At 40.0% G+C, this 14402-nt stretch overlaps 1 protein-coding gene across 3 annotated transcripts in view; it reads left to right on the top strand.

The window, feature by feature from the left end:
* LOC144472121 (uncharacterized) overlaps positions 1-5137 on the top strand; it is a 67082-nt gene extending 61945 nt beyond the window's left edge. For all 3 annotated transcript variants that reach the window (XM_078184880.1, XM_078184889.1, XM_078184897.1), the window contains 2 exons: positions 2569-2712; positions 3795-5137. In XM_078184880.1, the coding sequence (XP_078041006.1) occupies positions 2569-2712; positions 3795-3877 (227 nt within the window). In that variant the 3' untranslated portion in view covers positions 3878-5137. The remainder of the gene's footprint in view (positions 1-2568; positions 2713-3794) is intronic.
* Positions 5138-14402: the final 9265 nt, after the last annotated feature.

Genomic DNA, 14402 nt, shown 5'->3' with positions numbered 1-14402 from the left:
ATTTTGTTCTCTCCCACTCCGTTGTTCGGGTTTGCCCTCGGGTGTCTCTGTCTCCCTCGGTACGAACGGTTCTTTTGCTCTCTCCCGCATGGACACCACGGCGATGCAAGCGGGTGCTAGAGAGAGAAGCAGGCATACGCGCATGTACCGAGCGAAGCACGTGGTTGGCCGGGTTCACCTGCACATGGAAAAGGAGGGAACCAACGCCGGGCGTCCCGGCGGCACCACGACGGCACCTGCTCTCTGCGTCGTGTTGTCTATTCGATAGAATGGAAGAGGGGTGGCTATGGGAGAGGGAGACTCTTTCTCCCGCCCTCTCTCTCTCTCTCTCTCTCTCTCTCTCTCTCTCTCTCTCTCCCTCCCTCTCTCTATCGCGGAGCCGCACTGCTGGCGAGGCGCGAGAGCGACCGAGAACGAGCGGGAGCAACACGGTAATGTGCGAACTGTACAATGGGAGAAGGAAGGGGAAAGTTATTTCCGCCTTTTAAAAACCATCCAGAATTTCTCTTATAGGCGGAGCTGCACCGAGCGGACGCCGCTACTATTGGCTGCATTAATGTTCAATATATCATGTCGCACCGCTGGGAAGTTATTGTCCCTGTACGCGCACGCGGGCCTCGATCGTGAAACAACCACCACCATCGTGCTGTCCTCGTCGGGCTGCGCGAATCAACCAACCACCATTAACCCTCCGCGCGGAGGTTTGCACAAATAGTAACCATTAGGAACGATTATTTTCGATCGATCCGGAAACCGCGGTCAACTCTGTCTATACAGGGTGGATATGACACCTGCCCGAGCCGCAAAGTGTCTCTCTCCGCGGACGGTTCATTGTAGAGAAATGATTACTACATTGTAGCCGCGGAAAGTGAATATTGTATTACAGTCTCATGGGAACGATGATTCCCCTCGTCGATTCCCGATAACTGATGCGAGATCCTTGGTGATCCGACGCGTCGAACATCTGCAATCAATTTCATTTGGAACGAAAGATATCGCGCGATTCTACAATCTTCGTGCAGTAGATTCTCACCAAATGTATCTCAGCTTGTAAAGAACGAATGGACAATTTGGGACGAGCAAAATTGTCCAATTATTGACAAGCTGAACGACAATTGGATCGCTGTTATTCGTTATCATTCTTCTACAGACAATCCACGTATAACATGATTGTGGCATTTCTAAACAATACTGAGTTGAGGTCCATCGATACAGAGCGACTCCGATCTGATATTTCTTCTGTATTCGTCTCTTAATAACATCGTCAGTATTTTTTAGCATCGTCACTATTGGCCGAACTATATCTGCGAGTATTACGTGCCCAAAAACATGACTGTTGGGTCTCGCTAATAAGAAGGGGTGACTTTTGAGACGCGAAAAATCGTAACTAACTAAATAACTAAATCACAGGGAAGAGACGCTTCTAATGCCTCCATTTTGTCGGTAATTCTTTCATTCTTCTCGGAAATTAAGGGGGATCTTAAACAAGATTATAAATTTTATTTTTCACATTCTTAATGTTGAATATGATAATACGTAGTAATAGACCACCATCCTAGAGAAAGTTATCCTTGGGCTCTGATGCATCTAAATATAACTTTTTTTAATATATTTATGCACGAAAAACTATTTGTACGTCTATATTAATTGTAATTTTCGAACGTTCTTTATAACAATTCTAATACGAGGTTATAATGTAAAGGGTGAACACGGAATCATTGCCATAACGCTGCGTTCGGTCATCGTTATTCCAACTTTTGAAACTTCGTGAAATACTTGGAACAATGGTCGCCCTTGTAATGAACGCGTTCGTTGAACATACACGCGGTGTTCGTGAATAATACAAGCCCAGAGAAATGCCTGTTTCCTTTACCGGCTGCTCTCAATTCAACGTCCGCCATAAAGTTACATGTAACAGGTGTTAGAAAGTTACGAGAAAGTGCAATTCGGGTACGAATGCCAGAATAGATACACCCCTTAAAATAATGTGGTATCGGTGTCGTTATTGTCTCTGTCTTTTGTGGATTTCTATTTTCCAAAAATTAATGAATTCGTCAATCGTCGCGCGCATGATAGTTTGAAAATTAATTTGAATATATTTTTGTCGCAAAATGGTGTTAATAGCGTCGTTGATAAAATCGTAAATCTTTCGGTTCGTCGTTATTGAATTTGTAAACGTGGTTCGAAACACTAATTTGAAAATGTAATCATCTGTTTTCTTTTTCATGTATTGAAAATATTAGCGATTACCTTGTATTAATATTAATTGGTATCACTTAACAGATCCTAACGATTTTTGCGTTACAATTAAATTTTTATCATTTTTGGAGCATAATATTTCGTATTAGCCATTCGATGTTATTTTTTGAAGCGACAGGAAATGTTTACGCAATTGTAAGAACATGTACAACAGATACGCGATTCTGGCATAATTCTCCTATGATACTATAACGCCGAGCCGACAAAATACAACATCGAATTCGTTTGCGATCATGCCAATTTATAATCGAACGAACACATCAAAGATATTCGAGTCTGATTGAATATTTCGTGTTTCTGTGTTTGCAGATAGCAGTGCAGAACTTCTACTATTGTACACCACGGAGCTCCTCAAATTTTTCCAGTGTCCCTGGGGAATGCTCACATACATGTACGTTATCTTGAAGGACGCAAACGGCAACTTCGAAGAGGCTGTAAGACGTATTGTGCAAGGTGAAGTACAATATTTTGTTATTTCTACCGATAGATTCCGCAGCTCATCATTTTTTAACGTAAACTGAATGGCTACTTGACTCGCAATTTTGTATTAACACTTTACCGACCGGCCGTTCGGTCGTAAACGTTTCTCCGACACTTTTGCTTTAAAAAATGTCAAATCAAACCTTGTTAAAGTGCTTTCTATATTATCCGCTTTCTATTATCATGAGCATTATTTTCTTTTATCTTTCTGTTATCACGCCATTATTTTCTTTTCACTTTCTATTATCGCAGCAGTAGCTTTAAACAATATTTATTTTATTTGTCATAAAAATTATCTAATATTTGAATTATTTATATAATTATTTAAAGCACCATTACCTCAATAATAGATAACAAATTATTGATGTCATGACAATCGAGTAACAAGTCGGTAAAGTGTTGATATTTAAATACTGATAAACCGTCGAGAACAATAGCCTTTTCAATCCATTTTTCGATGCTTCATGTAACCTGCAGGTACAGTAAATTCTTCTCAATTGTCTCTCAGCTTGTAAATAAAAATCGACAATTAGGGAAGAGGAGTGTCTAACAATCGTATCTCCTCTTTTCAAGTTGTCAATTTTCTTAAGTTATCCGTATCTATTAACCCTTTCGCTACGGCAGTAGCGCCACTGAACGGGGCACCGCGCCGTCCAGTGTGCAGATTGCGCATCGGTAATCTTCGATGTTCGCACTTACGTCTTCCAATGGCACTTTGGGATCGTCTTGTATGTATACTTTTTTAAGAGTTATAAAACATAAAAATGAGTATATCGTGGGTATTCAGAAATTTACAAATGCTAACAAATTTTAGGAGCATGGGTACAAACCGGATCGATTTTGGGTATCGCGAGTCACGGGAGTGTCGCGGACACCGATTATAATCGGCAGCCGACTATAGTCGGTCTTCGTAGCGAAAGGGTTAAAGAAAGGTTACTTATAACGCAGTAGCCTAACCAATGCATAAGTCTTAACACGACGACAGTAATATAATTACCTTATAGTTCTACCTGAACTCTGGGAAATAATAGAAATATTTCTTTTTGTTCCTTCAGTCCTTTATCACCCGAAAACCGCCCTTTGGGATCGTGGTTTGGGCAGCGTCTTTACTTTCATTCTACGTTTAATGCCACCGTGAAGATCTAGAATTTTTTTAAATCTTTGACTCGCTTCATTCAAACGGTTTCTATTAACAGCTTGAACCGCGATTTAACTGAAACTTTTATCGCGATGAAATGTTTTACATAGTTCACTAGTTTAAAACTTTGTCAATGAACTCCATCGAAGAAAATAGCGACCCGTTCGTTCCAGTTCGAGAAACGTCGATGGTTACATATCACGTCGTTTAATTTTATAATTCAACAACTCGAAGATATTTCTCTCTTTTGAAATCGCAACGCAATGAAATCGATTACGCGGTTTCTTAATAACTATGGCAATTCCATATTGGTGGACCGGGGAGACTTTTTTATGAATTTTCGCGAATTATTTTCTTTTGGCAATTCTTTTTTTCATTTGTGCAAACAATGCAATGATCGTCAAAGTCGCGAAATTCACTCGACGAAAATAGTCTTTTGCCTTTCGTCGTTCGGAAGTTTAGACATTTCAGCGTGTCGTCTTCTGTTGTTTATGGGAACGTTGTACAAAATGGATACAACATTCCTGGTTAAATCGTCTTATTCTACGCGTAACACGCGCATTATAAATTGCTACACTAAGGAAATATTTTCGCTTTGGCGACAGTCCTGACGAATGGCTGGCGCGCGGGCTCTCTCGTGCCCTCGGGTCTCCTCGATCTGCCAGAAATTTCGTTACGCTTCCTGGATTCTATCCAATTGCGTTGCATTTTCACGGTTGTCAATAATCTTGAGAGAAAGAAAACATAGAAGCATCCTCGACCTCGAGAGTCGTCGTGCTCGAAGATCCTCTGGAAGATACAGGAAACCGCTGGAAAGAGGAATATTTGCCGCATCACTCGAAGACGAAAGCTTGTTGAGCGCAGAGTGTCATCGTCTGGAAGATGTTTAACTTGAAACAGCGAAAACGCGAAAGTACGTAAATCATTTACGTTGCTGGTAGGAAAGATGATGTTTTTGATTTATCATCCAACGTGACGTGGTTACATAGCATGTTGAAGAATGCTAAACTAGTGATTGAAGTCCATTAGGACTCGCTATATTTGGGGGACGAAATGGAAGTTTCAAAATGTGCGCGCAGTGTCTGCTCTTTTCTCTTGAGCTGATGTATATTATGGTGTTCCCTTAGGTATCTTTCATTTTTACAGGCTGTCGGTTCTCTGCGATAATCTCGAAGTGAAATAAGTGATATGTGTATAAAAATAATTTAATATCTACCCGTATTTGCACAGATTGAATAAAACTTGTGATTAATTCACGAATTTGATATTGACTGATATTCTTTTCCATACATGACTCTTATCACTGCCTCATGCTTTATTTTGATTTTTATAACTTTCTGACATATTCTGAATATAGCGTACTGACATTTATTGTTATGTACTGACATAGTTTTCATCGACAATGCCTTTTATTTGATTTATTTACATCAAAATTTCCGATGTTCTGTAACCTCAAAAAATGTATATTCTGTGACAGAATATTTCCCCGATAAATCGATACAAATAACTAAGAAATAAATTTCTGACGATGAATCGCCACAAATAACTAAGAAGTGAATTTTTAATAGAACATCGATGCTCCAATTTCAAATACAACCACGTTGCTCTCTCTTTCTCTCGTCAGTCTGAAATCGACAGTAGCAACAGGAATCGCGCAAGTCATTGATGGATTTTCTGTACCATGAGGTACCCCATAATTTATGGCGCGCAAGGCGAAGTATAGCACCGGGGGTATCAAGATAAAGCAGCTTGTGATCTTATTTTATAGTTTCAACGTACATTCTGTCGATAATAGCGAAAAGGGAAGTGCACGTGTTTCGTTCGCTTATAATACATGAGCAGGAAATGACTATAGCGCTGGGATTTTTCACGTGCTGACAGGTGAATGCAGTGCGTTGAAATGGATTATTAAATGCGACTTCGTTATACGTCGTCCATTCGCGCATGCACGTACACTCGATGACCGAGAAGACGTAGCGTCTAATACATAAATTAAAAGCAATAAGCGGCCTTTATCGCCTACTTGAGAAGTAAACGGACTACTTTAATTCGTTGACTTATTAGCGACATTATACCACTAGAGATACAACAAAATATTCTCTTTCATTTCAAGAAAATTCAAATCGTTTAGTGCAATTTTTAAAAAGTATTATTGAGTTTTAAACGGTGTCTGAATATTAATAATACTCGACTGTATGCAAATTTAGAGAAATTGTTGTTACCATAATTTAAGGTGGATCCACGCTTGTCCATTGAAATACTTTATTCAATTATCATCAATTTCAACAAGCGTTATAATCACATTTTGTTCCAGCAAAACCATACTCTTTTTAAAGCATTTCTAAGAAATACAAGTTAGCCAAAAGTTTTCATCTTAAATTTTACTTACGCGAAAATAAAATACACGGTGCTACGAAGTTTCTCCGCTTATTTTCCGACCGCTCAAGGGTTAACAATGACGCATGCAAGTTAGACACGCGATTTATTTCCACCGTAGTATACTTAAGTTATGGTGAAAAGCTTTAATTTTTAAATTGGAAGGGTCGTTTCTGAAGAATACCTTGAGAACAACCACTACAATACCGATCCGGTGTCATTACAAATTACAAAAACGATTTTAGCGATGCGCTTCTCGTATTCTGGCTGCAGTAAATTGCGGTAAACTGCAACGGTGCTTTATCAGCCGAGTGTTAAGACGTATAGATTCACAGTTATCGCTACGAGCGTTATTATTAGACCGCCGGTTTTATGCATTTATAATTAAAAACGGATAAACGCGACGCGGTACACTGTCAAATGAAAACGTTACAAGAGATTAGCAATTTCTTTGTTACTTTAAAAAAGTTTCAAAACTATCGAAAGGAGAAGTGCTGCACTCCTTGCAATGTTTTGTTTCTTGCAATTGATGCGAAAAATGTTCAGTTAAAATCCACGAGTGTAGTCGTGCTCTTTTTAATTATTCGGCATCGCTTTTAGAATCTTTTAGAATCAAAACTTTTTTGGAGTCCCGGCGCATCTGTAATTCCACCGACGCGCTTGTATAAAGTGAAAAAGACACGATCAACGTCGACGAACGTGTAATCCGACGGCGTCGCTACCGAAACAAAGAATGCTGGTCACAATAAAGACTAATATTCGCGCGGCGCAATTACGGTGTAATGCCTCGGCCAAGCAGATGTTTCGCGTTAGTAAACATGAGTACTCGATAAATCGCACCGTTTACGATCGCGCCGAGAAATTTCAATGCTGAAGGACATCTTTCACATGCCTGCCCCGTGATGTTAGACAGGGAATTATCCTGCATGACCTTGAATGACCTTGCGGTATCCATACGTCCCGCGGCAGCGAACTGTCGACGGGGAACGAGCCGCGAGCGGCCGGCAGAAAAAGAGGATTCATAGTTCCATTACCTCGTTGGATGCCGGCGCTCGTTCCACGTGTGACAATCGTAGTCTTCTGTTTCGCGCGAAGAAAGGCCGATCAATTTAATGGACGTTGTTATTTAGACAGTTGTGGCGTGCGACGATACGGGTAATGTCGAGTGATAACCCCGCTGAAAACCGCGTCCGTACCAAGACATGGATTTTTCATAAATTAAAATACAAAATTAATGTTACAACGTCGATAACATTAATGTTATGACGTTAATAACAATAACGTTATGACATTAATTGCCGTAGCAATACGGTGCGCATTACTTGTGAATTATTTAACGACAAAGGACACGTCGTGCAACTTGTAACAACCGCGGCTTGTTCGTCTGACAGGGAATTAATTTTGCGACGACGGACCATAAATGCGGTATCATTAATAATAATTCGGTTAAATCGATTATTTTCATTATTATAAAATGGTGCTGCGATGTGTAATTTAACGTTGCCCGATTACGCCCGAGTATCATAATTCATTGACGCGCTTACGATGCTTTCGAAACGTATAGATTTTATAATGGTACCTTACGATGTAATTGTAACATTATTAGCAATCGTTCCCGGTCGCTGTTCGAATTAATTAGTTTGTACAACTAAATCGAAAATCGTGCCCGAAGATCGACATAGTTGCCGCGAAGGGTTCGAGGTGTGACATAATAACGGGACACATCATTCATCACTGTCCTACCGGGTTGTCTGGCGCGAGTGAAATTTACGAAGGTGAAGCGGTCAAGTAGGCGTGAAAAAGAAGGTAGTGTAATTTGTTATGTAGCCAGCCTGCTGGGCTACTGTTTACACGAGCCGATCATTATAAATCGCTTGAGCCCGCTATGGTCCGTTCGTCATATTAGCAACTGCCTGGTGCCCCAAGGCGCGTATCATCCCGATCTCGGTGGCTGTTCTTATAGAGTTCCAAATGAGCCGCAAATAAACCGTCCAAATTGCTGTTTTATTGTTTGTTAAGCTAACGTTCGGTTTAACGCCGCGTTCGGCTCCGTTTTGCCATGGAGTTGTTATTACAGTATTTCAGGAACAAGTGGAAGTCGCTCGTTTGGAATGACAAATTCTTGTACATGGAACGTGTTAAATAATAGCGTACTCGTATAATAATAATAATTCGTAAATGATACCGTAGTATTAATTTTGTTCAGACAGTAATTTTAAGTTATGGAAAGAAATTTACAAATATCACGTTTTCTTTTTCACTTTCTGGTCATGTAGAAGCAGCTAACAAATTATACGTTGATATAACAGTATTTAATTTTCTTTCTATTAAAATTTTTACATCACGATCAAGATTTGCTGCATTAAATTTGAAAATGTTGACAGGACAATCATATCGCCATAAACCATTTAACTGCACACTGGATGAAAGACTTTCTCTCATTGAAATCACCCTCGGTGACACACATTTAAAACCAACGCTCATAGTTTCTTGTCAACATTGTCGCAATTGTTGATGATCTGCTAAATGATCTTTAATTATAAATCATGGATTACCAGAAGCGATCTGCACTAAACTACTTAGTACTTAGCCATTACCGTGTTGTAGTCTATAAAAAAAATTAGAAAAAAATGCTTAAATATTGGCAAATTGTATGCGCGCTGAAAGTTTGATTGAAATCGAAGGCGTTAAAATATCTAAAAGAAAACTGCACAAAAAACGATACAACATAGTAAAATAAAAGAACTTATAATATATAGGTAACATAAGTAAATAAGAAAGCCCAATTGTCTATCGTATATTATAATTAATTCCACTATTTTTTATTGCCGTAAATTAATGAATATTGAAAAGATATGTTTCCACGCTAATCGTCGATCAACTTGAATAATGGCATATAAATTTTACGTTAGTAAATCATACGATTTGAAAAATATTTCATCCATATAAATTTTACGTTAGTAAATCATACGATTTGAAAAATATTTCATCCTATAATAGGAAAATACTTTTTAATACGCTTGTACGCGAAAGTCTATACAAAAGAATTACTTAGAAGATCAACGGCACATTCAAGCGTTCAACGTGTAATTCGATCTCGTGCGGAAAATCCAAGGGGCGAAATAATAACACAGCCGTGGTCGGGGATTTTCATCGCGGCAATAAAGATAAAGCACTGGCATCGAACGTTCCGCTTGAAGTTGGAGATATCCTGCGCCAGTCGCAACGACGGCGGCGCGGACGCAGGCAAAAAACAGCAAGGTGAATTCATGAATAAGATCTCACGCAGCGGGACACGTTCTTTATACGAGAGAAGAGAAATGAACCTCTGTGTTATCGTAACAGCGGATAGTTAGTGTAACGCTATTAGCCTGGTTCGCAACCGGAGAACGACTAAGTAATTATGGCGAAGACGCGGTGTGTTTCACGCGTGCCAACACCGTTTCAGGATAAATGCGCTCGCGGGGATCCGATCCAGTTCGCCCAGTTGAATACTTTTTAAGCGCATGTGGAAAGTCGCATTCCAGGTGATCACCGGCGAGCAGGTAGACGATCGACCGCGTCAACTTGCTCCAAATGGGTACAGTGTTGCTAACACTTCGTTGCGGTTCCACTATCGTGTGTTATTACGCCCACGAGTCTCGAGCACTTGCTCGTTTTCGAATGATTTCTCTTCGATCGGGATCGACGGTGTCAATTTTGATTTGCCAGCTGCGATTCAACGAACCGATGTAATTTCATGGCGCGATTCAATTATTTGCATCAGCAGTTGAATTTGACTTAGGAAAAGATCAATGTCGAAATCGTAATTATTGTACAAGTTGAATGTGAAATGGAAAGAAAGTGTTCATGAGATCACATGATCGTAGGATTTCGGTAATAGTTATTGAGCAAATTATGAACTTTAGAATCTGTCCTCTTGACGTACACTTGGTAATAACGTTTATCGAATGTCACATCGGTTTCCCTTTCTTTTTAAATCACTATACTTGTCTACGTAAAGAATACTATAAAGAACGTCCTACCTCTTCTATACATCCATGAATGCAACTCTCAAAACACGAAGCTTCTGTAACAGTACAGAGAGACAGTATTGTAAGTAACATGTTCCTTGATAAGATCAGCTACCGTTTCGTTTTATTGAGAACATAGATTGCGACCCTACATCCTGTGATCTTCGCCCGTGTCTATGCCCGTGTCTATTTTCCCGAATTCGCGCCATTGATATCGCTATCGAGCCGGGCTTGTCTTATCCTAACCGCTCCGGACAAATATAACGCTACGGAAAAACACGGTAACAGTACTCTGAATTCTACGCTCGACGGGCAGAATTCGTGCTAAACTTTGATAGCGAACGACAGCCTTAGGATAGCGGAATGAAATCAGTTTATTTACACCAGATATGTTATCCAGGTCCTGGCAGCCGTTTGAATCTTGCTGGCGCTCTGTACAGGTTGTAAAGAAAGTAAATGCCACGCTGGATCGATTCTATGCTCACGATTTAGTGAAAAACAGTGCCGGAAAGGTGCCGCAGAATTCTCAAAAATTGGTTCTTTTGAAAGTCGAAAAATTGGAAATTTGTTCCGAATGCATGGGTTGTTATTGTTTATTGGTCCTTGAGCTGAGGCGAAAGCGATATTTATATTGGGAAAAGGAACTTTTTAACCTTGGGAAACCAGTCAAGGTGAATTTTGCACGTCACCTGGATACTTCAGCTATTTATATTATATATATAAATATATATCTTATATTATATAAATATTATATTTCGATATACTATATTGTAATTATTATATATTATATATAATATTATCTTATTATATATATAATACAAGATATATACATAATATAAACGTATAAATAACGTAACCTTGAGATGTACTGTTTCTACACAAATGAAATAAACAGTAGAACGAAAGGTAATATAAATCATTTAAATTTCGTTTTACGATACGTATTATCCGAACAGCCACAAACACGATTCGAGCCGGAAAGGATTAACGTCTATGCAATTTTCTCGTCCATTAAGCGCGGACAGTTTGGCTCGAAATTATTTACAATATTGTTGGCCTCTGCCGTATTATATTCGACTATCTGCAAATTACCAGGTCGCTCGCCGCGCCGTGCATTTGCGCGCACGTTTCCTTTGTTAAAGAAGCTTATCTTCGCGAGGAGAACGTTCATGGCTCGTATGTCAACTGGCAAGGTAGACGTCAATGAAAGTGATCATAAATAGAGGCCAGCAGCGTTATCGTTAATACGCTTGTTCACACTTAAGGGAACTGGATGCACGATCGTCTGGAAACAAGCCTTCTCCTGGCATTGCGTTATTCATCGTTCCGAGACGTGCATTTAATTTCGTCGGATGCACGCGTCATTTTACCTGTACATGTAAGGTCGATCGCCAATCGTCGTCGTCGTCGTCGCGCGGTATTTTTACATTATACCATACCGGTCGCCGTCGCACACACATTTATCGCTTTTCTCGCTGAATATTGAAATTCTAATTGTAAAGTTCGAAACCGATTACGTTTCGCATTATGTGCTACGAAACATGCATAGCTCCGATAGTTGCGAAGTGGAACGTTTGCACGTACGACCTATCTTTACATTCTCGTTTTTCCATGCAAATATTGCTGTTACACGTGTATAAATTAAATGCGGAATATGCAACGCAGAATATACATACACTTTATCGTACACTTTGTCATACAATTACTAGACCAAAAATTTATTTACAGCAATATTTTCTCGATGTAGGGAACCGCGCAAGTCTTATTGGATTGGATTTAGAGAAAGCATGCATTTAGAAAAGCAAAATCGCCAGTCTTCTCTAACAAACGCAGAAAATGTTTCACGCCGTGTCTGTTAGTATTACATATTCTAAATATTTCTCGAATCAAATTTGATTGGAAGCATTTATTCGAAATTGTAATCGACTAATGCCCAACTGTGCTGCACAACCATTAAAATTTGCGATACCTTCGCAGTCAGAAATCATCGTTAACCTCTCAAAAAAATAAATTTCGTCGCGCGGGAACCCATAAGAAACGTCTGTCCGAACTCTAGAGCACACGTTGCACGGCGTTACGTAAATGATCGGCCGAAAATAATAAAAGAAATCTCCGCGTTGTTTCGCGTAATTCCGATATACATATAGGTGTAGGCAGTACCGCGGAATGATCTATTGGAAACACGTGCGCCCGTGCTCTCCTGTCATAACATGTGGCGTAATAAACTGTCTATTAATATTTATGATCAAATATAGTTAGCTTCCCGACACGGGCGATTCGTTGCCGCGTATCTGTAACACTCGGCGCGAGAGCACAGAAGAGAGAAAATCAAAGTAAAACAGCGTCGAGCGAACCTCCGCGGCGAACCGACGACGAGGTCTAGGAAACGGTGGCTAAACCACCCGAGCCAGGTTCTTTTCGCGTGAAACAATTAACCGAGAGATCCGAGTACATCTAATTTGACGTCGTTGCACGCCATCCCGGTCACCACGTGCATCGTCGACGAGAGATCGCCCGTCGAGCGCAGCGCGCAGGTGCACCGTGCGCGATCAACGGCGCCGGAGAACCGCTGCGCTCTGTACAAGGTCGTACATTCTTCGGGTGAGATCGACATGCCCGGCGACTAGACTAGGGACCTGACATTTGTAACAATGTAACCGCCTGTAAGAGCCCGCTCCGGGCTGATAATCGCTCGCTCGCTCGCCTCTCTCGATACTCTTTTCAGCCCGGAGCCGGTATAATAGCCTCTCGATCGGGATCGGTGATCGCATGCAGCACGGTCCTTCGCAGCGGGAATCACTGGAGATACTGAAATTATAGGACTTCGCTCCGGCTTATAATTAGCGCGCGAACCTTACGTACACACGGAATCGGAGATTAAGTGCTATTCTTTGCCGCAACATCGTCACGTCGATTCGGAAATGATTTTCAGCTTCGTCTCTCGCGATACTACGGAATCGATCGGGTTAGGGACTACTTAGTTATGTCCTCCTTAAAATCCAATTAGTCCGATTGAAATAATTTTATTAACATATAGGACTAACGCATATATCTTGATCGAACTTGAAAATTAATTTTCAGTATAGTGTGCTGCACTACCAATGACTAAACTTTTGTGAAAATCAAGTATTTTATCTAATCAGAAAATTAAAATTGAGAAATTAAGCGACAGCAATTACTTTTTCAATATTCATAAGGATGTGAACAATATTGAGAAAATATACTACTAGATTATCGTAACACTTAATTTTTCAATCTGAGAGAATTATCTCAAAGTATTAAGTCTTTGATCTATAATATCGTGTCAAACTCGTTGTGAGGATTTGCAACACAATATACTAAATAATGGATTTTATTCACATTTTTCACATTGATAGAAAATTGTACCCTTACATTATCTACACTTCAACACTGACAAATATATATAATGAATAAATATATATTCGTACGTCTCTCGTAGTAGTGCAAGGGTTTAAGTAAGCCGATCTTTGTCTTAAATTAGTTTGATAAGTCTTGTATTTTTTCTTCATATCCTGTTCTCATTTTATAAAGCCGTAACAACTTTGTACAGGTATTAATTGCAAATAGTAATTTAAGACAATTTTATTTTATAAATAGCGAACAACGTTTTATATTCGATCGTATCTACGCCCTAGCACAAAACAAGAATCTAACAACATTTAGCGTCGTTTCGCAAATGCAATAATTGCGAGTCAGCATTTCCTGCGGAGGGAAGCGCGCGATTTTCTCTGGAAACGAGCTCTCTTTAATGGAAACAAGCGAGAAACTGCGACTCCCCCTTGTTACGTGAAACACTTTGACGCCGTATTAAAGTTCTACGACTCGCGAGGGTCTTCGCCGGGGTTTTTTTTTTTGCAACAGAGAAATCTCTTTTACGGTTGTCAGAGCGACGGATTCGATGAAAAATTAACGAACATGAAAGCGGTATTGCAACTCGGTTTTTCGTGCCGAAGATCGAGCGTTCGCTCGGTTCTCTAGCGTCTTATTTCGGTTCAGCTAATTTCACGCTTTATATTCATGTATGATAAGTGCTATCTGGTGTTATTTTTTCATTCATCAATTAATGAGCGCGCTTCAAGCTTTATGGATTCGGAGATCACGTATGCGCCGATCTC

The sequence above is a fragment of the Augochlora pura genome, chromosome 1, assembly GCF_028453695.1.
Source record: "Augochlora pura isolate Apur16 chromosome 1, APUR_v2.2.1, whole genome shotgun sequence".
Taxonomy (NCBI): domain Eukaryota; kingdom Metazoa; phylum Arthropoda; class Insecta; order Hymenoptera; family Halictidae; genus Augochlora; species Augochlora pura.
The sequence above is the reverse complement of the archived record's forward strand: the minus strand, read 5'-3'. Positions and strand labels throughout refer to the sequence as shown.